At 50.6% G+C, this 25,402-nt stretch overlaps 3 protein-coding genes across 3 annotated transcripts; 2 read left to right on the plus strand and 1 right to left on the minus strand.

Annotated features, from left to right (window-relative positions):
• The first annotated feature begins 7,005 nt into the window (after positions 1-7,005).
• IER3 (immediate early response 3) lies at positions 7,006-8,309 on the plus strand. Its single transcript, XM_068558984.1, has 2 exons — positions 7,006-7,269; positions 7,369-8,309. Exons 1-2 carry the CDS (start codon positions 7,060-7,062, stop codon positions 7,627-7,629), a joined length of 471 nt encoding a protein of 156 aa, XP_068415085.1. The 5' UTR covers positions 7,006-7,059; the 3' UTR covers positions 7,630-8,309.
• A 482-nt stretch (positions 8,310-8,791) lies between these two features.
• FLOT1 (flotillin 1) lies at positions 8,792-20,115 on the plus strand. The gene is made up of 13 exons (XM_068557542.1): positions 8,792-8,954; positions 9,287-9,343; positions 9,643-9,718; positions 9,806-9,896; positions 10,123-10,266; positions 10,404-10,523; positions 10,612-10,707; positions 10,913-11,065; positions 17,547-17,728; positions 17,886-17,931; positions 18,053-18,190; positions 18,440-18,604; positions 19,726-20,115. The coding sequence occupies exons 2-13, from the start codon at positions 9,301-9,303 to the stop codon at positions 19,753-19,755; spliced, it is 1,284 nt and encodes a 427-aa protein (XP_068413643.1). The 5' UTR covers positions 8,792-8,954; positions 9,287-9,300; the 3' UTR covers positions 19,756-20,115.
• Positions 20,116-20,896: 781 nt separating this feature from the next.
• Positions 20,897-25,365, minus strand: TUBB (tubulin beta class I). Its single transcript, XM_068559293.1, has 4 exons — positions 25,128-25,365; positions 23,608-23,716; positions 23,228-23,338; positions 20,897-22,941 (listed from the first exon to the last, which is right to left on the minus strand). The coding sequence occupies exons 1-4, from the start codon at positions 25,182-25,184 to the stop codon at positions 21,884-21,886; spliced, it is 1,335 nt and encodes a 444-aa protein (XP_068415394.1). The 5' UTR covers positions 25,185-25,365; the 3' UTR covers positions 20,897-21,883.
• Between the last annotated feature and the right edge of the window lie 37 nt (positions 25,366-25,402).

Raw genomic sequence — 25,402 nt, forward strand, 5'->3', positions numbered from 1 at the left:
AGAACAGGGATGCTGGGTTCTTTTCTCAGCTCCCCACTCTCAGCAGCCTCTGGGGAAGTTTGGCTGAGTTGGACTGGGCTGGGCCGGGCCAGGCTGGGCTGAATCCAGGGCAGGGGATATCATGTTCTTTTGTGACCTTGCCTTGGGCCTCCAGGCACCCTTGCCATCCTTTTGCGTCAGGGAAAACTGCCAGGGCCTGATCTTGGCCCTCCTAAGGCCCAGATGAAAGTCTTTGGGGGTCATTTATTAACTTGCTGCATAGAACTCACCACCGCCACCCCCCCCCCCCATGCCTCTGGCAAGAATTGTTCTGGCTAGAATGTGTGTGTATATGGGGGCCAGGGGAAAGTTGTTTACAGTCATTCTCATTGGCTGAACAAGAACTAGGAATGCAGAAGTCTCTGCTTCTCTGGAGAAAAGAAAAAGCCACAAAACCTACCTGAAATGGAGAGGGAGAGAAGGGAGGACGAAAAGAGAGAAATTGTATCCCCTGATGATCTTAGCACTTGGAGGCTATTTTATCATCCTGGTCTCCTACTCCTGGGTTAGTTCACTACTGTCCACATCTGCTCCAAAGCAGCCCCTCTTCCCATAATTATAATAATGGCCACTATGGGGAAAACACCCACATTGTGCCTATTCATATTCTTAATCCTTACAACAACCTTAAGGCCAGTTGGCCCATATTTCAATTAAGGAAACATTTTCAGAGAAGTTAAGTAGCTGGCCCAATACCTTGTGGTTGATAAGTACCAGAGCTGGAATTTAAACCCACTTTCCTCTAATGCCACTAGATGATAATATACTCTTTTTGCTACCCCATGTTTCCCTTCTATCTCAAACCCACCTCAAGTCAATAAATAGTTATTGAGCATCTACTAAATGCCAGCTGCAGCTGAGAGTTTTCAATTTTCATTCCCTGACCCCAAGGCCCTGGCTCCATCCCTCTATCCCTGCTTCCCTTTCTCAGAAGCGCCCACTTCCAAGTATCTGTCTCCCTCTCCTCTGCCGATTCTGCCTCCTTCCCATTAGCTCTGTCCCCCATTCTAGCCTGTGGTTAGCAATGCAGCAGTATTCCAGGTGGGGCAGTAGGCATGACTCACTCTTATGTTACTTATAAAGGGTAAGAGCCAGGGCTTTGCCATCCATCAACTGCACAGTTATTCCTGACTCAATGGCAGGTCACCCTGAGCCACAGTTGAGTATCCCCTTTGAAGAGGAAACGTAGAGGCCTCTGAGGAGACACAGCTGTATAAACAGACACCTCTGGGGGTGAGGGGTAGCTCCTCAGAGGAGATGAATTTAAGAATATTTATTAAGGGAACTCTTGTACACTGTTGGTGGGAATGTTAATTGGTGCAGCCACTATGGAAAACAGTATGCAGGTTCCTCAAAAAACTGAAACTAGAACTACCATATAATCCAGCAATTCCACCTCTGGGTACATATCTGAAGAAAACAAAAACACTAATTTGAAAAGATACATGCACCTACATGTTCAGAGCAGCATTATTTACAATAGTCAAGACGTGGAAGCAACCTAAATGTCCATCAATAGATGAAAGGATAAAGATGTGGCATATATATATATATATATATATACATATATATATATATATATATATATACACACACACACACACACACACACACACACAATGGAATGTTACTCGGCCATAAAAAAGAATGAAATTTTGCCATTTGCAGCAACGTGGATGGACCTAGAGAGTATCATGCTTAGTGAAATAAGTCAGATGGAGAAAGGCAAATACTCTGTTATCATTTACATGTGGAATCTAAAAAATAAAACTAATGTATATAACAAAACAGAAACCAAATCATAGATGTTGAGAACAAACTAGTGGTTACCAATAGGGAGAGGGAAAGGGGGAGGGGCAAGATAGGGGTATAGGATTAAGAGATACAAACTACTAGGTATAAAAAAGATAAGCGGGCTTCCCTGGTGGCGCAGTGGTTGGGAATCCGCCTGCCGATGCAGGGGACACGGGTTCGAGCCCTGGTCTGGGAGGATCCCACATGCCGCTGAGCAACTAGGCCCGTGAGCCACAATTGCTGAGCCTGCGCGTCTGGAGCCTGTGCTCCGCAACAAGAGAGGCCGCGACAGTGAGAGACCCACGCACCGCGATGAAGAGTGGCCCCCGCTTGCCGCAGCTAGAGAAAGCCCTCACACAGAAATGAAGACCCAACACAGCCAATAATAAATAAATAAATAAAATTAAAAAAAAAAAAAGATAAGCGACAAGGATGTATTGTACAGCACAGGGAAATACAGCCATTATTTTGTAATAACTTTAAATGGAGTACAATCTATAAAATATTGAATCACTATGTTGTACACCTGAAACTAATATAATATTGTAAAAAAACTATACTTCAATTAAAAATATATATTTATTAAGCCCCTACTGGGTGAAAGGCCAAGTACTAGAGAAACCACAGAGATACCATGAGGAAAAAGGGAGGATGTGGTCCTGTATGCTCGAGGAGATGATATTCCAGTGGGGGAGAGACACAACAACAAAAAGTAAACAAATACGTAAAATGATTCCCTACCGTGGTGAGCATTAACAAGAAAACAAACAAGGGGTTAAGAAAGAGGTTAGTGGGAGGTCAAGAACACAGGTCAAAGAAGGGGAATGAAGGAACTTGGTGATCTTGGGCAGATAGGGATGATATGAGGAGAGCTGGAAGTGGAAAGGGGCAAAGGCCTTTCCCCAGTATTAGGGCAGTGAGAACCCGTGCAGCTGCTGGTCTCAGCCCCTGGCCCTTTCTGGCCTTAACTCATCCCCCAGCTGTCACCCCTGCACCCTGTCATTGACTTAATGATTCACTCTCAACCTTCCCCAGCTTCCTGTGCGGCAGGGAGGGGGTGGGGCAGAGCCCTGGCTCTCTGAGAGTCCCAGAATCGGGATGGGATTGGTTGAGAAGGAATGGTGAGCCGTCTGGGTTCTCTGGTTTTTCTCTTGGTCCCATTCTGACTTTGCCACAAAGAAAGGTCTCTCTGTGCCAGGAGGACAGTGAGGATAACTAGGTCCAGCTGGGGCCCGGATTCCAGATATAGGAGGTAGTGTGAAACAGGATCCTGACGTCCCCTTCATTTCCCCTCCCCGCCTAATGCCCTGGAGAAATTTTCCATCATAAACAAGTTATGCATTCCTAACCTTGGGTGACTCTCCCCTTCTCCCACCAAGCAGTTTTCTTCCATCATCACTATCTCTCCCATCCCCAGTTTATGTCTGTGTGAGCATGTGAGCCTGTCCACACATGTAAATTGTCATGTATTTATGTTGATCGTTGTGTAGTGTGCAGGTTGCCTTGGAATGAGGGTGTAGGTGGGTGGGTAGGCTCACTGTGCTTGGGTGTAAATGTAACGATGATGGCAGATGTGAAAGGCAGGTGTGGGAAAAGGATGTGCCTTTGTTTGTAGAGGAGGTGTGTTTTATGCCTCATCAGGAAGAAGTGTGTAATGCTGAAAGTTTCTAGTGTGCTTAAACAGGAGTGGTGGGTGTAAAATAAAGCAACATATAAGCCCAGGAAGCAATAGTATATACAGCAATAATGTCTCTATTTATAGCCCAATTGTGGGCTGTCCCCTTATTTGCAACCCCGCACATCCTTGGCTGAGAAATGCCCTTAGGTGTTCTTTGTTTGGTGTCTGTGTAAGACTTGTCCCAACTTTTCTTAAGAGGTTATAAATTCATATGTGGGATTTGAAGGAGTGTATGCCTGTCTCAAAATCTTGGGGTGATCCAGCCAGTGTATGTATACTATATGTGCATTTTTTAGTTCTGCATTTTCATCTTTCATTTATCAAGATTATTGAACAACTAGTACATGCAAGGCACCCTGCTAGGCTCTGTGGAAGACACAAAGACATGTGTGACACAGCCTTTAATGAAAGAGCTCATACGTGTTCTCATCCTCTGCACCAGGCATAATATGATCTGGTACAAATCTCTGTGGCAGATGCATTTCAAATCCATGGAGACAGCTTTGGTCCCTTCATGCTCCCTGACTCTAATGCTACCTGTCTTATCACTAAATTCTGGTAATCTTACGCTAAGAATGTCTCTTAAAGCCACCCCTCCTTGTGTTCCCTATGTCATAGCCCATTTCAGGCCCTTTCCTCCTACCCAAGCCTCTCCAATAGTATCCTGTCTCTGCCTCAGTGTTTCCCCATCCAGAGCATACTCCTTGTCCCACTCAGTTCCCAGCTTTGAACTTGCCCTCCTTTGATGTCATTCCATGACCCACAAGCTCAAACCCAGTCCCCTGCCTGACAGCTAAGCTCTCCTCACTGCCTAATTCCTTTCCAGCCATCATCACTTCCCACTGTTGTCGAACCCAGATTTGTGTGCCTGATGCACAGTGAGGCCCAACAAACTGAAACATTGGGTTTGGGGCAGAGAAAGGTTTATTGCAAGCGCCAAGCAAAAAGAACAGGTGGCTCTTGCTCAAAAACCCCAAACTCCCTGATGGTTTTCAGGGAAGAGTTTTTAAAGGCAAAATTTGGATCCTCAAGGGCTATGTCATTCTTTTAAAGGTTGCGCCCTGCCCCCTTCCCTCCTGTTTATGATGAGGATGAGAAGTTGCCAAAAACTGCAAGTGCCAGGGCAGAGCAATTTAAGCAGAGGACCTAAGGTGAGAAAGAGCTTGGCAAGTCCTGGGAACTGAAAGGAGGAGGCCCTGGGTGGCTGGAGCACAGCACAAGAGGAGAAGAGGGGTAAAAATGAGTTTGGAGAGGAAGAAATGAGATTTTGAAGATACTGTTATGGAACAAGTTCATGTGCCCAATGCACAGTGAGGCCAAATAAACTGAAACGTCGGAGAAAGGTTTATTGCAGGGCCAAGCAAGGAGAATGGGTGGCTTGTGCTCAAAAAACCCCAAACTCCCTGACAGTTTTTTGGGGAAAAGATTCTATAGGTAAAATTTGGGGTGTGGGCTGCAGGGTGTGTGACTTTCTTCTGATTGGTTGGTGGTGAGGTAACAGGGTGGTGCTCCAGGAATCTTGTACTCAGCCTGAAGTTACCATCCTCCAATTGAGTGAGGGCCTTAGTTCCTGGAGAAGAACTCAAAGATATATTGTTATGTATATCCCTTGAGGAGGAACCAGGCCCCTGCTTTATCTGCAACATTCCTTTTTTTAAAAAGTTTTGGCCCGGACTAGGGATCAAACCCACGCCCCCTGCAGTAGAAGCTCAGTCTTAACCACTGGACCACCAAGGAAGTCCTGCACTATTGTTTCTTGACTACTCCTCCTGTTTCTGCATTCCCTTCCTTCCCTAATCAGCAACTGTTTGAATCTGTCCTTTGGAACCCAGGGAAGGTCTAGGGGGGACATGGAAAGGCTTTGGTACCCAGGAGGGCCCCACAGGGTCCTGCTGGGTTTCAACACTACTCCATTACGGGAAACTTGTCCTGAGATTTGTTTTTCTTGTGATTCCCCAAACACATCCTGTACTTTTCCAGCTCAAGGCCTTTGCTGATTCCATTCTCTTTCTCAGTCATCTTCCACATCTGACTCTGTGGTATCCCACCCACCATTTAAGGTCATCTCAAATGCCATTCTTCCCTGATGCCTCATGTGATTGATTAGACAGACAGGAACAGCAGCTCTATTGGGTTCCCCTTATACTTAGTCTTCCATTTTCTTGGAACCTGATGTGCTTGCTTTAGATAAAGCACTTGGCTCGCTTAGCAGCATACATGCTGAAACCTACCTCAGTACTCAACAGTACCTTTTAACAGGGTGTCTGGCCCTGTTGAGTGCTCAAAAGATGTTAAATTCTGTGTCCATGAGCAGCTTTCTCTAAGGCAGTTATGAAAATGTGTCAATTCTCTCTTGTGTAATTATCATTACCACAACATTTGCATAATGTCTCACAGTTTAAATGTTCTTCACATAAACTTAAATCCAGATGGCTGCTAACTTCTCACCTTTGTATTTTGTGGTCCTCTGCTCCAGCCATGTATGAACATTTCTGCACATTGCTGGGTTGCCCCTGTGCAGTCTCTGCACCTTTGTTCTGTGTGTGTGTGATGTGCATATTGAAGGGGAGCAGAATATGCCACCCCAAAATGTGCCACTTTGGCATGTGGATTATTTGGAGCTGAAGGAAATCAAGACCCCCGCAGACAACTGCCTAAATAATTTAGGCATGGGGCCTGGCCCAGAGATAGCTTTCATCTGAAAGACTTACCTGCTTAGCAGGGCAAACATCTAATTAGCAAACATCAGCTTTTATCATCTTCCTGTGAATTACCCACCTCCCCTTCAAGCCCCAGGCCTCTTTCTCATTCCTTAGCTCAAGATGGCATGTAAGCCTCAATTGCCTGACTGCCTTTGAGTCTCAAGTCTTCATGGGCTCCTGTAAGTACGCAATTAAATTTGTTTTCTCCTGTTAATCTGTCTTATGTCTAATTATTAGACCAGCCAAAGAAACTAGAAGGAGAAATTTTTCCGCCTCTACAATGTGGTGTGTGTGTGTGTGTGTGTGTGCTAAAGCAGGCAGGGTTGTGTCCGTCTGTGTGTGCTAGTGTGTTCACTTCTCTTAGGCATCTTGGCTATTTCTGTAGTGACTTCCCTCCTAGGCTGTGTGTTTTCTGTGCTCCTACAAACTTGTGAATGTGCACCTGTAACTGTGGTTCCTTGACTTTGTTGGGTCAGTATTGTAGTAGGATGGGCAGACTTCCTTATGTAACCCTTCCTGCCTCTCCAGAGATGGGGCTTGTGGCTGAACCTTCTCAAACTGTCTGTGAGCCCCTCTCCAGCTGCCACATGTCCCGACATGTGCCCGCAGTCCGGAATTTTACCCGCCTCCACTCACAACTCACACACTCACGACACACACTTGGGTGCCTACGGTTGCACTGGCCAAGTCTCCACCCCCCTTCCTTTGCTTAAACTTCGGAATTTCCAGCCGACCGGCCAACCGCTCCCAGCAGCGGGTGGAGTTGAGAAGGGCCCGCCCAGTTCTCGGGGTACAAAACTAGCTCTGCAGGACTACGCGGCCACTTGTCCTTCAGCTCAGAGCACAATGTGTCACTCTCGAAGCTCCCTTCCCACCATGACCGTCCTGCGGGCTCCGACACCGGTCCCCTCCACCAGCCCGGGACCCCAACGAGGCTCCGGTCCCGAGATCTTCACCTTCGACCCTCTCCCGGAGACTGCGGTGGCCCCCGCTGCGCGCCCCAGCGCCTCCCGCGGGCACCGAAAGCGCAGCCGTAGGGTCCTCTACCCACGAGTGGTGAGTGTCGCCGAAGTGGACAGCCCGGGGGAAGAGCAGGGTGAACCGCCGGACGCCGGGGCCCCGACCTGACCTGTTGCCTTTGTTATCTCCCCACAGGTCCGGCGTCAGCTGCCAGTCGAGGATCCGAACCCTGCCAAAAGGCTGCTCTTTCTCCTGCTCACCATCATCTTCTGCCAGATCCTGATGGCTGAAGAGGGTGTGTCGACACCCCTGGTCCCGGAGGACACCCCCAGCGCGCAGTCCCCCGCGCCCACCGTTGCGTCCCCGGTCCTCGAGCCCCTTAATCTGACCTCGGAGCCCTCGGACTACGCTTTGGACTTAAGCACTTTTCTCCAGCAACACCCGGCCGCCTTCTAACCGGACTCCCTACACCCCCAGAAGAATCTGAAAAACCAAGAAACACTGGGTGTACCTGGTGCGAGAGAGAGCGTATCCCAAACTGGGACTCCCAAGGCAATTCGCACTCAGAACACTACAGCGGAGATGCCAGCCCGAGCCTAGGAGAGACAGGCACCGACATGCCGGGGCTAGGCCGGGTGGGGAAGGAGAGCGTCGTTATTTCTCATTGCTTCTAATAATATTTATATGTATTTATGTATGTCCCCCTAGGTGATGGAGGGGTGTATGTAATATTTATTTTAACTTATGCAGGAGTGCGAGACGTGCTCCTTGCTGCAAATGCAGATCTCTGGGTATTTATTGGGCTCTGGGGGATTGGTGGAGGCCGGCGCCCAGAACTGAGCGAGGCTGGGAAGAGGGATGGAGGAAACCCGGGTCCGAGAAGGCGCCCGGGCTGGGAGTCAAGGACGGTGGTGGGTCGTAGTAGGTTTAGCGGGTGACATACTCAGCCCTCCAGCATCTCAACTCGCGGGTCTACTGTGTGAGGCTTCGGCGGACCGTTGAGAATAAGGTCCTTGGCCTTCGATCTCCTCGAAGTTGCCCCCAAGGGGTGGCTGCGGGGTCGGTGGGCTGTCAGGGGGCGGCTATGCGGTCGCCAGGTATGTTCTGTGAACACAAATAAACTTGATTTACCGTCAGCAGTCATGTGAGTGTCTCTTTGCAAGGCATGGTCCCCCATTCCTCATGGCCTTCAAGCGCCTGGGCCCGGCCGGAAGAGCCGCGGCCAAGTCACCAGCGAGCGCTCCTCCCCGGGCCCCTGAGCCCCTTTTTCCCGAGTCACGGAACCCAGCATCCGGTAATCGGATGTTGTCGTACGTTGCCCAGTCTGCGATTTTCCCAGTTTGTTCTCGAGGGGCAAATCCGAGGTGAGTCAATCTCCCTTGCCCCGGGGTGCCAGACCCGCTGAGGTCACGTCCCGTAGGGCGGGGCGTGGAGCGGTCTGGGCGGGGCTCCGGACCCCGGAAGGGCGGCGAATTGGGGGCCGCTCCACCCGACCCCGGGCTGGCTCGGCAGCCCGGGTGAGCCGGCGCTCGGGCGGGCTGCGGACCGGAGCGCGGCCTGCTGGGAAAGGGGCGGGCCGAGGGGGGGCGGTTGGTCCGCCGCGGGGGCGGGGTCGCGTCTGCCGCAGCGACAGGGTGCGGCCTGGTGGGGGGCAAGGGCGCCAGCGCGGGCCCAGCTCCCAGGCAGGCTGTGCGCGAGCGGCCCCTGCTCGGCTCACAGGTCCCCTGCGCGTCCCAACCCTGCCCCGGACCCCGGCCAGGCCGCTGCCCGCGTCCGGGAAGGTAGGTGGGGGTGGGGTGGGGAGATGGAATCGGGCTGTGGAGGAGCAGGGACGGTGGCGCAAGGGTCTGGGGGTCTCCAAGGGCCGGGAGAGCTTTATCAGATAAGGGGGAAACCGTCGTCACTGAAGGTGGGGCGCGGCAAGGGGCTGGGAGTCGCTGGGTGACTGCGAAATTTCACAGGGTAAAGCCTTAGCGGATCCGTGGGCGCGGAAGGGACTGGGCCGCGTTGTCTGCAGGCGGGGCGGGACTGACAGGAAAGCGAAAGGGTTCACTCCTGTGGACTCCACAGTGCCCCTTGCTATCAGCAAAGGCTTTCTCTCCTCCTCCTCCAGCTCCAGCCTGAGCCATGTTTTTCACCTGTGGCCCAAACGAGGCCATGGTGGTCTCCGGTAAGTATTGTTCTCTGCTCAGCCAGTGACCCCCAAGTCCCCGCAGAGGTCTCTTCCCCCTCTCCCCACCAGCTCCCCAGCACCAGACCTTCTGCCCACCCCACCCCCATGGCTGCAAGCCACCCACTTGTGGTGATTCCCTGCCGCTATGCTTCCAAGGCCTACACTGCCCGCCGCTCCTGCCAGCGCCCAGATTTCTTCGTGGGGATTGCTCCCCCCTCCCTTCCCCAGTTGTCTTCCACATTCCAGCTCCACTGTGGCCACCGGCCACCACAGCTCATTGCCTCCTCACCGTGCAGGTTTCTGCCGGAGCCCCCCAGTCATGGTGGCTGGAGGACGTGTCTTTGTCCTGCCCTGCATCCAGCAAATCCAAAGGTAGGTAACAAGAGAACTAGGGAAAGGGAACCCCCCTTTCCTCTCTTTTCTCCTTTTCACACTGTCCACCCCTTCTTTTTCCCCTAGGATCTCTCTCAACACACTGACCCTCAATGTCAAGAGTGAAAAGGTTTACACTCGCCATGGGGTCCCCATCTCAGTCACTGGCATTGCCCAGGTGAGGCTTTCAGAGCCTTTCCCCCAAAGTCCACTCCCCCATCACCTTCTCTGTCCCCAGACATTAAGAATCTTCTGACCATGGCCTTCCCTACCTCTGCCTATGGAGAAATTTCTCTGCTAGTCTCAGCTTCTCCAGGGATCCCCAAGGCACTTGACTCTCCCTGCTTCCTCCCTGTCTTCATGAGACCTTCACCACACCCTCCCTAATCCTATTCTGGCTACAGGTGAAAATTCAGGGCCAGAACAAGGAAATGTTGGCAGCTGCCTGCCAGATGTTCCTGGGCAAGACGGAGGCTGAGATTGCCCACATCGCACTGGAGACGCTGGAGGGCCACCAGAGGGCTATCATGGCCCACATGACTGTGGAGGTGGGCCTGAGGGCAGGGAAAGATCTGGAAGGGATGCCAGAGTGAGAGGGGCCTAAGGACCGAGCTAGTCTGTAGGAGACAGTGGTCAGAGGATCTGAGAGCTTACGTTCCTTCTTCCCTCCATCGTGTTATCCTAGGAAATCTATAAGGACAGGCAGAAATTCTCAGAGCAGGTTTTCAAAGTGGCCTCCTCAGACCTGGTCAACATGGGCATCAGCGTGGTCAGCTACACCCTGAAGGACATTCACGACGATCAGGTAAACCTAGGCAGTTGCTTCTCCCCGCTTTCCTGCTCCCATCTGTTAAACCTTCCCGAGGACTGTGATATCTGCAACTCTCCCACAGGACTATTTGCACTCCTTGGGGAAGGCTCGAACAGCTCAAGTCCAAAAAGATGCTCGGATTGGGGAAGCGGAGGCCAAGAGAGACGCTGGGATCCGGGTGAGAGATCTGGGGGTTGCTTGGTCACCGTGGGCTTATTGTGCACCTGGTGGGAGAGGGGATGGCATGGGGGCTGGTGGAGCAGGGTTGGCAGAAGATATAAATGAGGCCGGGCCTGGGGTGAAGACAGAGGAGCTTGGTGGAGAGCAGGCTCTCTCCCTGGGGCCTTCCCCTCCCTACTCTGACTCCCTGCCTGCATGGACAGGAGGCCAAAGCCAAGCAGGAAAAGGTGTCTGCTCAGTACCTGAGTGAGATCGAGATGGCCAAGGCGCAGAGGGACTACGAGCTCAAGAAGGCTGCATATGACATTGAGGTCAACACCCGCCGAGCACAGGCTGACCTGGCCTATCAGCTTCAGGTCAGAGCCCCCATGCTGGCCCGGTGGCCAGGCTGGACTTCACTCCCTCCCCGTTCTTCTCAGGCCACCACTGTCTCTCATATTCTAACTCTGATCCCCTTATTCTGGCCCTCCATTTCGGACCCCACTCCTCCTTATGAGGAAGATTTAAAAGACCTAAACGTTTCAGCTGAAAAGCAAAGAAAAGGCCTAGAAAGGATGCGCTCGATAGGGCTGATCATGGGCTTGGGGCAGGTTGTGCCCTGTGCCAGGGCACCTGGATGAGGGGGTGAACCAGAGCTAAGGTCCAACCATGCTCCACATCGGGCCTGGGTGAATGGGTCTGCATCCACCCAGAGGAAGGGGTGCCTTTTTCTAATTTGCACAGGGGTACTCCGTGGGCCCACAGCAGCCCTGGTGATCACAGAAGTGCGTGAGGAAGGAAAACGTGGACTTGGGCTTTGAGTCCCACAAAATGAGACATGGGGGCCCTTGAAAATGCAGGGAGGTGTAGTCGATCCTCATCGTTTGTGGATCCCATATTTGAGAATTTGCCTCATCACTAAAATTTATTGGTTATCTCAGAACCAGTATTTTTTGTACTGATGACCATTTGCAAACATGCGCAGAGTGGAGAAAACTTTGAGTTGCCTGATATGTGCCTCCCAGTTGAGGTTGAACAAGAAGATGTTCTGCCTTCTTGTTTCGGCTCATACTGTAAACAGTGTCATTTTCATAGTATATTCACTGCCACATTTTTTGCGCTTTTGTGCTTTTTTTTGGTGATTTCACAGTTTAAAATGTCCCCAAATGTAGTGCTGAAGTGCCGTCTAGTGTTCCTAAGTGCAAGAAGGCTGTGATGTGCCTGATGGAGAAGATATGTGTGTTAGATAAGCTTCTTTTAGGTATGAGTTACAGTGCTGCTGGCCATGAGTTCGTTGTTAATGAATCAACAGATATGTTACATATGGTATCTTTAAGCAGAAACACATAAAACAAGGATATATAGGATTTCCCGGGCGGTCCAGTGGTTAAGACTCCGTGCTTCCAGTGCAGGTGGTGCGGGTTCGATCCCTGGTCGGGGAACTAAGATCCCACATGCTGCACATCTCGGCCAAAAAAAAGGATATATATTGATCTGTTTATCTGTTATGACCAGAGGCTCACAGGAACCTAAACCTGTATTTCCCTTAGGAGCAAAATAAGTGTTTTGTTAATTCAGTGTTTATGGCTACTTTATAAAACAGAACTACCATAAATAACGAGAATCAACTGTACTCTGAGACCTTTACCCAAAGGGTAGCAATATTATGAAATTCATCTTTGCCAAGAGTTGGTGCAGGGTGAAATTATGAAATGCAACACATCTTTAGTTATGATGTTAAATCCCTGGATGGCTTGACAGGTACCTGAGTGTGGCATAGTACTTTGCTACTCAAAGTGTGGTCTGCCTCCCAGCAACATCAGTATCCCTGGGGAGCTTGTTAGAAATACAAAATCTGAGGCTCCAGCCCAGCTGACCAAGTCAGAATCTGTATTTTAACAAAATCCCTAGGTGATTCATGTATTGATACACATGGGAGTTTGAGAAGCATTAACATAGTGGAAACCACCAGCTTGGGTGGGACTTAACCCACCCAAGGATAAGGTCCTTAATCTTCTTCTCAACATGGCTCTCCTTGTCTGCACATCAAAGGGCTGGGCTGGTTTGGGTTCTGTTCAGCTTTTATTAGTTCCTCATTTTGTGCCAGCCAGGCTTTGTGCTAGGTGCTGGGGAAATAAGGATTTACTCAACAGGTATCTGTTAAATGCCTGTTATGTGCCAGGCATCGTTTTGGAGGTGAGTATATAAGTATGAATGAGACAGAATAAGATTCCTGCCCTCATGGAGCTTTACATTATAATACACGAAACCACTAATAAGCAAATAACCTTCACTGGCTCTAATTACATGAAGTGTTATGAAGGAAATACATGGGTGGTACTTTACTGGGGGGATACTCTATTAGGTCGGGGGTGATCAGAGAAAGCTTCGGTGAGGAAGTGATACATGAGATAAACCCTGAAGATGAGAAAGAGCCAATGATGTAAAGAGTTGTGGGCCAAGAACATTCTAGTCCAGTGCTGTTCAAATAGAACTTTCTGAAATGATGGAAATGCTCTATATCTGTGCTGTGATGTTGAGCACTTGTAATGTGACTCGTGTGACTGAGGAACTGAATTTTTAAATTTTTTATTTTGATTTAAATAGCTATATGTGGCAAGTGACTAGGCAGGGGACTGGCACATGCAAAGACCCTGATGTAGCAAAGAGCTCGGCGTGTCCCAGGAACAGAAAGGAGGTTTCTGATCCAGTATGGCTGGTGTGCTGTGAGTAGAGAGAGGCAGGCGGGACCAGGTCTCCTAGGGTTCGGGTGGCCATGATGGAGACTTAGAAGATTCAAAGCACAATGGGAAGCTATTGGAGAACTTTAAGCAGGGAGGTGCTCTGGTCTAATTTACATTTTTACAAGGATCAGTACAGCTGTTACGTGGAGAATTGATTGTCAAAAGAGAAGAGAAGGGGGCTTCCCTGGTGGCGCAGTGGTTAAGAATCCGCCTGCCAACACAGGGCACACGGGTTGGAGCTCTGGTCCGGGAAGATCCCACATGTCGTGGAGCAACTAAGTCCGTGCGCCACAACTACTGAGCCTGCGCTGTAGAGCCCGCGAACCACAACTACTAAAGACCGCGCGCCTAGAGCCCGTGCTCCGCAACAAGAGAAGCCACCGCATTGAGAAGCCCGCGCATTGCAATGAAGAATAGCCCCCGCTCGCTGTAACTAGAACAGCAACGAAGACCCAACGCAGCCAAAAATAAATAAATTAAATAAATAAATTAAAAAAAAAAAAAGAGGAAGCAGGGAGATGAGTTAGAAGGTTTTTCAAAGATGATGGATTGCATAAATGCAGCTAATTGCACTCCCTCTTAAAACCTCACTAAATCCACATAAGGTGATTAAAAAAAAAATAGATGGAAAGAATAGGAACAGAAGCAACAGAAACCATAGCATCATTTTGGACGCTGGAAAGCCGTGGTAATTGACCAAGGAGGTCTGAGACAGCTGAGCCCAAAGCTGCAGGGGAGAAAACAATGAAATGATCTGAGGCTCAGGAGCTGGCAGCACCAGGGGCCTCTGGAGCTGTGATGAAGACTGTTGAAATAAGGAGAAACAGGTGAAAAGTGACTTCTCAGAGCGCTCTGGCTCCCTGCCTCTGGGTAATGCTCCCTTCTCTGCCCCAGTAGACTTCTGGAGGTTTATTATCTGATGAGAGTAGACCAGAGGACATGACCTGGGGCCAGCCAGGCACAGGTGAGGGCCTAAGTACTTAACCAGTAACAGGCATGAAGAGACTGTCTGCCTATTGAATGCTGAATACTGACCACTTCCCCTAACCACTCACCCCACATGCCTCTCAGAACCCCCATCTTCCAAAGAAGAGATCAGAAGACTGCTCTGGGGAACATGACCAATCCAAGATGAATGACTTGAAGATCCTGAATCTGAGGTTCCTCAGCAGATGAACTGCCTAGGTAAGCCTAGATTGAAGCTCAAAGCCAATGAGCCTCACCCACATACCCAGAGTTTCCCTTCAGTGTTTCAGACCTTCCTCCCTGTGAGCAGACAAGCAAGGAATCCCTGACATATGAGGGATCCTGCAACATGGAAGACAGGCCAAAACCACAAGCAGAGCAAAACAATTTGAAGGATACATACTACGCAGGGAGAAGAAAGCTTAAAAAAAAAAATTAATATCCTCAGTGATAAGAGAGTAATTCACATCTAGGAAATCAGGACATAGAAAACAAAAAGCTTTTAGAAATTAATAAGATGGAAGAACTGAAAGAAAAAAAAATCACAGTGGAAGAGAAATTCTAATAAATTTCCCAGAAAATAGAACAAGACAGAAGGAAACATCAGAAGGAAATCATCAGTGAAAAGATTCAAACATGTTTATCTGACTTTCTGGATTGAAATGGTCCACCAAGTGCCCAAAACAGTGAATGAAAAACATCTACCTTGAAGAACATCACTGTGAAATTTCAGAACACTGAGAATAAAGAAAAGAACTAAAAGCTTCCAGAGAGAATGAACAGATCTCAAGCAAAGGGTCAGGCATCAGAATGACTTCAGATTTCTCAAGAAGCTAGAAGACCCTGGAACAATGCCTTAAAAATTCTGGTGGAAGATTAATAACAACCTAGTAACCTGTACTCAACCTAATCATCATTCAAATAGAAGAGTGGAGTGGAGCTTCCCTGGTGGCGCAGTGGTTAGGAATCCGCCTGCCAATGCAGGGGACACAGGTTCGTGCCCTGGTCTGGGAAGATCCCACATGCCGCGGAGCGGCTAGGCCCGTGAGCCACAACTACTGAGCCTGCGCGTCTGGAGCCTGTGCTCCGCAACGGGAGAGGCCACGACAGTGAGAGGCCCACGCACCGCGATGAAGAGTGGCCCCCGCTCGCCGCAACTGGAGAAAACCCTTGCACAGAAACGAAGACCCAACACAGCCAAAAATAAATAAATAAATTTATTTTAAAAAAGAAATTGAGAATATAGTTTAAAAAAAAAAAGAGTGGAGTGAAAATCTCAGAGAAGCAAGATCTGAAAAAACTTATTGCCCACAAACTCTTTTTTTTTTTAAATTAATTAACTAATTAATTTTTGGCTGCATTGGGTCTTTGTTGCTGCACGCGAGCTTTCTCTAGTTGCGGCGAGCAGGGACCACTCTTCGTTGCGGTGCACGGGCTTCTCATTGTGGTGGCTTCTCTTGTTGTGGAGCACGAGCCCTAGGCGCGCAGGCTTCAGTAGTTGTGGCTCGCGGGCTCTAGAGCACAGGCTCAGTAGTTGTGGCGCACGGGCTTAGTTGCTCCGCAGCATGTGGGATCTTCCCAGACCAGGGATCGAACCTGTGTCCCCTGCATTGGCAGGCGGATTCTTAACCACTGCGCCACCAGGGAAGTCCTCCACATACTCTTTCTGAGGGAGCTGCCGGAGGTTGAGTCTGAAGAAGAGAGAGAAGGAGGGGTGGGTAGGCTCCAACACAGGAACACCGTGATGCTTCACATGGGGGCCAAGAGCAACTAGTCCAGTTTGGAACAGGTTTGAACTTTTAGGGTCAAAGACAGTACAGGGTGCCACATCCAGAAGCACCCTTCCTCTGGAGTGAACAGATGGGTGTTCACTGTAAAGGCAGGGGCACCATCTCTTGTGTTGATGAGCCCCACAGGGAAGATGGTGCACATCTGAGCCAGAGCAATGAAGCAAGAAGTGTGTTCCTCCCCCGAACCTCTCCTCACTGACATCTTGGCAAGAGCCTTCTGATCCCTCTACTCTGCAAGGGATAAGAAAATGAAATCTGCCTAAGTAAGAGGAAGTCTATGTATACATATTCCTGTAGTTGCTTACAGTATACCGGGAAGGATACACGACAAGCTGGTCATGGTGGTTGTTTCAGGGGAAGTGAACCAACCAGGTGGCTTGAGAAATAGGTGGGAGGAAGGCTTGCTTATCACTGTTTACTTTTTTTAAAAATTTGAACCACATACAAAAGATAAAAATGACACACACACAGCCCCCAAAAAGATAGTTGGTGAGAGGAAAAAAAAAAAAAGTTGGTGAGAGAACTTTTCAGGAGTTAGTTGACAGTGGCTTGCACTAAGGTAACCGCCACACAGATGGAGAGAAGTGCATGGATTTGAGCGTGACTGGAGGTGGAGGATGGCCACCATGCACTCAGTGCCCACCACGTGTTCATACTCTAGAGGGAGACTTGGTGAAGAAACAAGGTGATAGGAGTTCAGTGGAGGGATACTTCACCTGGCCTGAGGGAGAACAGCGGCTGGGTTCCAGCCCTATCCAGCCCTGAAGCTGAGACTACGTGGGGAACAGCCCTAACCGTTGCTATTGGCTCTGATAGGGAAGATCAGGCCACCCCCCCTCGCCCCCCAGGCCATGCCTTGGATCTGTACGGGAAATGGACTCCCTTGGGCAGGCTGAACCCACTGGGACCACCTTCATGTGCCTGCTCTATTTTTTTTTTTTTAATGTTTTTGAATTGACACAATATCAAGTCTTTTTTTTTTAAGTAAGTAATTTATTTATTTTTGGCTGCACTGGGTCTTCGTTTGCTGCGTGCAGGCTTTCTTTAGTTGCGGCGAGTGGGGGCTACTCTTCGTTGCGGTGCACGGGCTTCTCATTGCGGTGGCTTCTCTTGTTGCGGAGCATGGGCTCTAGGTGCGTGGGCTACAGTAGTTGTGGCCAAGGCACGTAGGATCTTCCCAGACCAGGGCTCAAACCCGTGTCCCCTGCATTGGCAGGCGGATTCTTAACCACTGCGCCACCAGGGAAGTCCCCCTGCTCTATTTTTATATCCCGCCCTGGAGCCCCGGCCCTAGCTTCCCTGCCTGCTTCCTCGACGCTTGCTCTTCAGCTCTGACTCTGAGCATCCCTCCTTCCCAGGTGGCCAAGACGAAGCAGCAGATCGAGGAGCAGCGGGTCCAGGTGCAGGTGGTGGAGCGGGCCCAGCAGGTGGCAGTGCAGGAGCAGGAGATCGCCCGCCGGGAGAAGGAGCTGGAGGCCCGCGTGCGGAAGCCGGCGGAAGCCGAGCGCTACAAGCTGGAGCGCCTAGCAGCGGCAGAGAAGTAAACACCCCTTCCTGGCCCCCTGCGGCTCCTTCACCACCTGGGCGCCCCCAGGCGAATTGCTGAAGCCTTCTTTACCTGTACTCCTCCTGTGGAGTCTTTCTCCCAGAGCGAGGGCTCTTCCTCAGCTCCTCCCTCCACTCCCTTCTCTGCCCAGGTCCCAGCTGATCATGCAGGCAGAGGCAGAAGCCGAGTCTGTGCGGGTGAGTCAGCAGGTGGCTCTTGCCGGCTTGTGGAGGGAGTGGGATTGTGCTGGGATTGTGCTGGGATTTCTTGTCCTTAACTACCGCCATCAGTACCCCAGGCGTCCTGTACCCTCCTCAGATGCGTGGGGAAGCCGAGGCCTTTGCCGTAGGGGCCCGAGCCCGGGCCGAGGCTGAGCAGATGGCCAAGAAGGCAGAGGCATTCCAGCTGTACCAGGAGGCTGCTCAGTTGGACATGCTGCTGGAGAAGCTGCCCCAGGTCTGGGGGTCATGTGGACAAAAGCAGCGGAGGGACAGGAAGAGGGAATGAGGGGTGGGGGAAATGAGGGGCTGGGAGAGAACCAGGCTAGGGGCCATAAATTCGGGGTGAGAATTACAAGCCAGTGACCAGAGTGAGGGAGGGTGATCCTCACAAAAGTGAAGGACAGGGATCTTAAAACCCAGAGTAAGGAGTCTTAGGATGGGTGTGGTCAGACTGCAGGTGCTGAGTGGGCATCTTACCTACCAGGTGGCAGAGGAGATCAGTGGTCCCTTGACCTCGGCCAATAAGATCACACTGGTGTCCAGTGGAAGTGGGGCCATGGGGGCGGCCAAAGTGACCGGGGAAGTGCTGGACATCCTGAGCCGCCTGCCGGAGAGCGTGGAGAGACTCACAGGCATCAGCATCTCCCAGGTGAGGGTTTCTAGGGTGGGGGCTGTGGAGCCGAATCGCCAGGTTCTTATGGCATGTGATGCAGCAGGCCTAGCATGGGGCCAGCACCCAGGAGGCCTGGGGGCCGCTGACGTTTATTAATTGCTTTCTGTGTGCCAGACACAGTGCTAAGCTTCTACACAAATGGTTTAAAATTTTTTTAAAATCAAACTTCCTTTGGGGTATGTAGGGTTTTACAAAGTAAAGAAACTGAACTTCCAGTTTAGCCCATGTCATACAGCTGGTGAAGCTGGGCTTCAAACCCAGGCCAGCTATCTCTGGAGCCTGTGCTCTTGGTCACCCCACTAGTAGAAGGAACTAGCTGCAGCCTGTTGACAATTAATTCCAAGGCATATCACTGCTTTTCTTGGTGCCTGTTTATTCACCTGTAGATTATGGTAGAGATCAGAGAGTAGGACCTAGAGCCAGACTGTTTTGGTGTGAATCGTGGCCCCAATGCATGCTGTGACCTTGGAAAAGTTAATCTTCTCTGCACCTGTTTCTTCACCTTAAAACTGGGTTAATAAAAGTAACTACCCTGTTGAATTGTTAAGGGGATTAAATGAGTAGATATTTGCAGTGTTTAGAACAGTGCCTAGCATGTAGTAAGTACTATATAAGCGTGTTAAAGGACTTCGCTGGCAGTCCGGTAGTTAATACTCCACGTTCCCAATGCAGGGGGTGTGGGTTCGATCCCTGGTCGGGGAACTAAGATCCCGCATTCTGCACAGCCAAAACAACAACAAAAACAAAACAAAGAGTGTGTTAAATAAAAAATGCATATATAAATAAAAGCACCAGACTGAATCAGTTACCTTCGAGCTGGGTTCCTTGGAGTCTCCTTGAGGTCTGTAGTGGATAATTGGGAGCTAAGGAGGGCCTGTGCAAGCAGGGATCTGGCTCCCTTCACCCCTTTGCAGTAATTCATTCATTATTATACAAGAATCCAAATGACCGCTTGGCAAAGGGGGTGAGGTCGGGTACCAGAAAAAACTAGAATACTCACGGAAGTATGCGTCCTCCCTGCAGCCTGTTCATCCAGATGGGAGCCTGGGAGAGCAGGGCACCTGGTTCCCATAGTCATCACTGTTGTCTTTTGCCAGGTGAACCACAAGCCTCTGAGAACAGCCTGAGCCCTCGACCTTCGCGATGCCCAGCCTCATAACTCAAGTTGCCTGAATGGTCCCAATATTGCATGCACTTCAGCTGGCTCCCCAAGCACATCGTTTGACAGCGGAGTTCCACCGCTTGTCTCTCCTTGCCAAATAGCCTGTCCCTTGCCTTGGAAGGGAAGGGTTGCTCCCTTTTCCAGCCCCGTACTGCAGACTGCCAGTCCCGCAGGGGTCCCATGCCAGCCTTCTGATGATCCCACCCCCAACTTATTTAACTTAATCTACTGTCTGAGCCTGTTGTCCAGAATTCTTCCTTGACCAAGCCTTGAGGGGTGGTCTGCAGGTTCTCAACTTTGTCAAATAAATTGCTATTAATAAGTACTGATACTTATGAACAGTTAATACAGCAGAACTAATTCAAAATGAATGCTAGAATGTAGCTTTCGCCTTTGCATTCAATAGGCTTTTTACAATGGGAGAGAGGCAGTAGTTACTTGTATGTTGTTATAGAATTAATCCCCCTCCCAACCCTGAAGTTCCTTATAGTCAGCAAAGCATGCTGAAGTGGAAGCAGTATCAATAATTGCATTAGTCCCTAGAATTACTGAAAATACGGCCAAGGGAAATTGTTACATTTGTTAAATTTCCAGGGCAGCTTTGAGACTATTACATTGTGCTCCTTGAAGCATGAGGTATTAGATGGAACATAGTTTAGAATGGGACCATGGTGTGACATCCCTCACTAGTGATTTTTTGCCTCAGGCTGAGAAAATCCACAGGATTACAGACATCAGCGTTACCCATAACAGAAAGGAACCCTGGATGCAGTCTGCATTCGGGATTCTTCTGGAGCACTGTTAAAAACAGACTGCTGGGGTCCAACCCATTCTGGTTCAGTACATCTGGGCAGGATTGTTCAAGGGGATGCTGATCTTGCAACCATGTGACATTCATCTCAGTTCCCTTTTCTGTCCCTAGATCTTGCATCTGGGCCTATACCTACCCCAGTTACTAAGACAGGTACAGGTGGTGGGTACCAGGGACTAAGGTGTAAGGATATTCTTCTCATCAGTTTATGGGAAGTAGAATATATTATATAACTGAACTTGAGCCCCATGCCTCCACCAGCGATCTTTCCCTGAATGAGCACACATCTCGCAACTTTTTTTTTCAATTCCCGTTTATTTTTGGCTCTTGGGGCAATGTCATCTTTTCAATATGAAAAAAAGCAGCAAGTTCAACACAATAGAAATCTGAAGTGTAGAATAGGACAAAACCAAGGGTAGGGGGGAAGGCAGTAGCAAAAGTAAGAGATGAGGTGTTGCCAAAAGATGGAGGGTGTCCTGTCCCCTCTCTGGGGAATGACATCTAGGTGGTAGCACATAGCTTTCCATATAGGTACAGAAGGGCTGATAGTCATTTTTTTCTGTAAGAAAGGCAGGGCTGGGGAGGGGCTTTCTGGAGGCTTAGAGACTAGTCTCTCTTGCTCCTCTTGATCCCCTTTTCTGACCAGGGGAAAGGAAGGAATCCAACATTATGAAGGAGGTAAAGTGGAAGAGGGAAGGAGCCCAGGACAGAGCTTGGAGGGAGACTGAAAATGTTGATAATACTGTTAACACCTCCCCAGAAGCTGAGAGAGGAGCAGAGAGATACCTGGAAACTAGGACTTCAATAGCCTGGATGCCCCTCTCCAAAACCCCACCCCTTCCCGGTAGGGACTTCTACCTGCTGCTTGGTTTCCTTTCCCCTGGGCTACCACATGGGCCTAGGATGGTGGTCATCTATCCGGGTTATCAGCACATGGTTCTGAATGGGATTTGATGAGACCCAGCTTCTTGAGAGTTTATCTTGAAAACAGAGAGGGAAATGTTAACTGGACAGATGGGAGGAGTGGGCACCAGAAGGAAATACAGGGTTACCCAGAATGGCAGAAATCTAGGTTCCCCAGAGTGGAAAGAGAGAGGAGACATTCAACAAACAACAGATATTTATTGAGCGCCTATTATGTGCCAGGCACTGTTCTAGAACCCCCCCCCCAAAAAAAAGGAAAAAAAAGAGGCAGAAAACACAAATTCTGAGGGAGAGGAAAGGGGCGGTTGAGGAAGAAGGCGGAAGGGACTGAGAAGCCTGAGGTGATGGGGACTCGGCCTTAGGCCTCCTCTTCGGCCTCCTCACCGAAATCCTCCTCCTCTTCTGCGGTGGCATCCTGGTACTGCTGGTACTCGGAGACGAGGTCATTCATGTTGCTCTCAGCCTCGGTGAACTCCATCTCGTCCATGCCCTCACCTGTGTACCAGTGGAGAAAGGCCTTCCGGCGGAACATGGCAGTGAACTGCTCTGAGATGCGCTTGAACAGCTCCTGGATGGCTGTGCTGTTTCCAATGAAGGTGACCGCCATCTTGAGGCCACGGGGTGGGATGTCGCAGACAGCCGTCTTGACATTGTTGGGGATCCATTCCACGAAGTAGCTGCTGTTCTTGTTCTGCACGTTGAGCATCTGCTCATCCACCTCCTTCATGGACATCCGCCCACGGAAGACAGCAGCCACGGTGAGGTACCGGCCATGGCGGGGGTCACAGGCAGCCATCATGTTCTTGGCATCGAAGACCTGCTGGGTGAGCTCCGGCACAGTGAGGGCCCGATACTGCTGGCTTCCACGGCTGGTTAGAGGGGCAAAGCCAGGCATGAAAAAGTGGAGACGTGGGAAGGGCACCATGTTGACTGCCAGCTTGCGGAGGTCAGCATTGAGCTGGCCAGGGAAGCGGAGGCAGGTGGTGACACCACTCATGGTGGCCGAGACGAGGTGGTTCAGGTCCCCGTAGGTTGGCGTGGTCAGCTTGAGGGTGCGGAAGCAGATGTCGTAAAGGGCCTCGTTGTCAATGCAGTAGGTCTCATCAGTGTTCTCCACCAGCTGATGGACGGAGAGGGTGGCATTGTAGGGCTCAACCACAGTGTCGGACACTTTGGGTGAGGGCACCACACTGAAGGTGTTCATGATGCGGTCAGGATACTCTTCACGGATCTTGCTGATGAGCAAGGTGCCCATTCCAGAGCCGGTGCCCCCGCCCAGTGAGTGGGTCAGCTGGAAGCCCTGCAGGCAGTCACAGCTCTCAGCCTCCTTCCGAACCACATCCAGGACCGAGTCAACCAGCTCGGCCCCCTCTGTATAGTGGCCCTTGGCCCAGTTGTTGCCTGCCCCAGACTGACCTGCAATGGGGTCAGAAGGCAAGCTTGGTTAGTAAAGTGTGGAAGATACATGGCCACATTTCTACCTTTCAACTTTTGGAGTAATGCCAGTGGATGTATCTTCTCTCCCTCTCCTGTGATACACCTGTCGCCCCCCCACAATTTACTATTTAAAGCAGTCACTACCTCCATCCTCCGTTAGATTTCAAAACACAGCCCTGTATAAGTTCTTCAGTACAATCATTTCCTAACTCTTGCTGCACCCAAATAACTTGAATAAGTATCTACTATTGTGTGTGTAACTCACCAAAAACAAAGTTGTCTGGTCTGAAGATCTGACCAAAAGGCCCTGAGCGAACAGAGTCCATGGTCCCAGGCTCTAGATCCACCAAGATAGCACGAGGAACATATTTGCCACCTACAGAGAATAAAGTAGCATTGTAAAAACTGACAGACATAAAGGTAAATATTTGGGGGCTGGGAGGCAGCCGGGGACCCAAACTAGTGATTCCAGGCACTGCCACCAGGTGGCAGCAGAGCCACTTTTGAGCCCCGATGGGGGAAATGAAAGGCCTCCAAAGGGAGAGAATGGATTCATTCAAAGGGGATAAAGGGTTTCCCAGGGAGGCAGAGACCCCAGAAAAGCGGGAGTGATGGGACCCGTGATTCACGGCCTCCTGCCCTCACCTGTGGCTTCATTGTAGTACACGGAGATGCGGTCCAGCTGCAGGTCGCTATCCCCATGATAGGTGCCGGTGGGGTCGATGCCATGTTCATCACTGATCACCTCCCAGAACTGCCGGGGGAGAGCAATGGGTCCTCAACAGCTCAGGTTCCAGCCAATTATACGCCCTCTACCGCCATTTTAATTCCAGATACGCCTGTGGCGGGCCCTCCCCTAGGGCCTGGCATTCCTTCTGCCTACCACACCCTTAGCCTAAACACCTGCACACGCGGGAAAGCTGCAGCTTTCACTGCTTGGGATGTGAGATGCTGTGGAAGGTCCCGGCGATCGCAGGCACCGAGGTTGGTACATGGAGGCGGCCGACTTTCTCGGAGAAGCGCCACCTCCCCGCCCCCCCCTTCGCAGGGCACAAAGAGCTGGGGGCCGGAGAAAGGAGCCACTGCCGCAGGCGCCACCCCGCCCGGCACGTGACCACGGCGCAGGCGCGCGCCGAGCCGCCGACAAAGGGAGGCGCCGCGCGTGGGCGGGGCCGAAGCGCGAATTCCGCGCGGTAAGGGCGGGACTTGGCTCGGGCTCGCGCGCCCCCAGCCGGCTGGCCCGGCCGCATTGTCCCAGCGCGCCAGGGTCCCGCCCTTCTGCTCTAACGTAGCAGCCGCGCTTCCTCCCCGCCCCTCCCCCGCTACACTGTAACCGCGCGCAAAGGAAAAAAAAAAAACCTCCCCCTTGGCCTCGGAATTTTATTTCTTCTTTAGCTTTTAATTTTAACCCCCTTGCTTTAAATGAGGTTTTTCTTCCTTTGTCCTACTCTTTGGCCCTGAGGAGCCCTTTTAAAGAAAGCACTCCCCCTTTCCCCTCGCTCTTTCTCCGTATCTGTTCACGCCCTAAAAGGGTCTCGGTTAAGGGCAAATGAAAGAAACTGAAATTAGTCCAGCACATATTAGCCTTCCATGCACGAAAAACTGGGGGACCGCCCCTTGGGGATCGCGGGTGCCCGGAGACACCTGATCTTTTGTAAAGGATATCGCGTAGTGCAGCCCACCCTGGCGCATCGTGTCCCCCACATTTGGATCTGACCTCTCTGCAGCTGCCCGCCAGCCTCGCCCCTTCCCCCTCCGGCTTAGCCCTCCGAAGCCCCGCTAAGGGGGATGCACATGGGGAAAACCTCATCTCGCTTTGTCTCGGGCCGTTTCCGCATCTCCCTCGCTCCCGGGTCCTCGGACCGTTAGCAGATGCCCTTTTTAAGTAAAATTTTACAGAAACTCGGTTTTCCCGCCCCCTAAACCTGAAGGGTGCTTTTAACAGCTTCCCCAAAATGAGCCTGCCAAGAAAAATTCCCCATTTTTCAAAAGCAAATCCCAGCTTTGCATAATACAAACGTGTATTATATATACATACAACTTTTAAGGGGCAAAGCCTGACTAAGAATGGAGGATGCGAATGTCCCAGAGCCATTCGTCATAATTTACCTGGATTTTTTTCTTCTCAAAAATAAATATAGTCAAAAGAGGTTAAAAATCCTTACCTTGGCACCGATCTGATTGCCACACTGACCGGCCTGGATGTGCACGATTTCCCTCATTTTTAAAATTTATTGTAATCTTTTTGCTCGCCTCACAAGTGTGTACGGGGCAAGAAAATGATATGTAATTAGTTTTTCTCTGCTGCTGGTCGCAGGCTGGAAGGATGGGACGGGGCCCGGAGGCTGGAGCAGCGAGGTCCGAACTCGGCGGCAGGAAGGTTCTGAGAGGGAGAAAGGAGAGGGGAGGGCGCGGGAGGAAAGGCGGGCAGGGCGGGGCG

Source organism: Eschrichtius robustus, chromosome 12 (genome assembly GCF_028021215.1).
Source record: "Eschrichtius robustus isolate mEscRob2 chromosome 12, mEscRob2.pri, whole genome shotgun sequence".
Taxonomy (NCBI): Eukaryota; Metazoa; Chordata; class Mammalia; order Artiodactyla; family Eschrichtiidae; genus Eschrichtius; species Eschrichtius robustus.

Bases quoted from the DNA above. Each gene is read 5' to 3' on its own strand.
- IER3 (XM_068558984.1), top strand. From the start codon at position 7,060: ATGTGTCACTCTCGAAGCTCCCTTCCCACCATGACCGTCCTGCGGGCT. The intron at 7,270-7,368 runs GTGAGTGTCGCC...ATCTCCCCACAG, and splicing joins GGGTCCTCTACCCACGAGTG to GTCCGGCGTCAGCTGCCAGT.
- FLOT1 (XM_068557542.1), top strand. From the start codon at position 9,301: ATGTTTTTCACCTGTGGCCCAAACGAGGCCATGGTGGTCTCCG. The intron at 10,267-10,403 runs GTGGGCCTGAGG...GTGTTATCCTAG, and splicing joins TGGCCCACATGACTGTGGAG to GAAATCTATAAGGACAGGCA. The intron at 11,066-17,546 runs GTCAGAGCCCCC...CCTCCTTCCCAG, and splicing joins ACCTGGCCTATCAGCTTCAG to GTGGCCAAGACGAAGCAGCA.
- TUBB (XM_068559293.1), bottom strand. From the start codon at position 25,184: ATGAGGGAAATCGTGCACATCCAGGCCGGTCAGTGTGGCAATCAGATC. The intron at 23,717-25,127 runs GTAAGGATTTTT...CTCCCCCGGCAG, and splicing joins GCAATCAGATCGGTGCCAAG to TTCTGGGAGGTGATCAGTGA. The intron at 23,339-23,607 runs GTGAGGGCAGGA...TATTCTCTGTAG, and splicing joins GTACTACAATGAAGCCACAG to GTGGCAAATATGTTCCTCGT.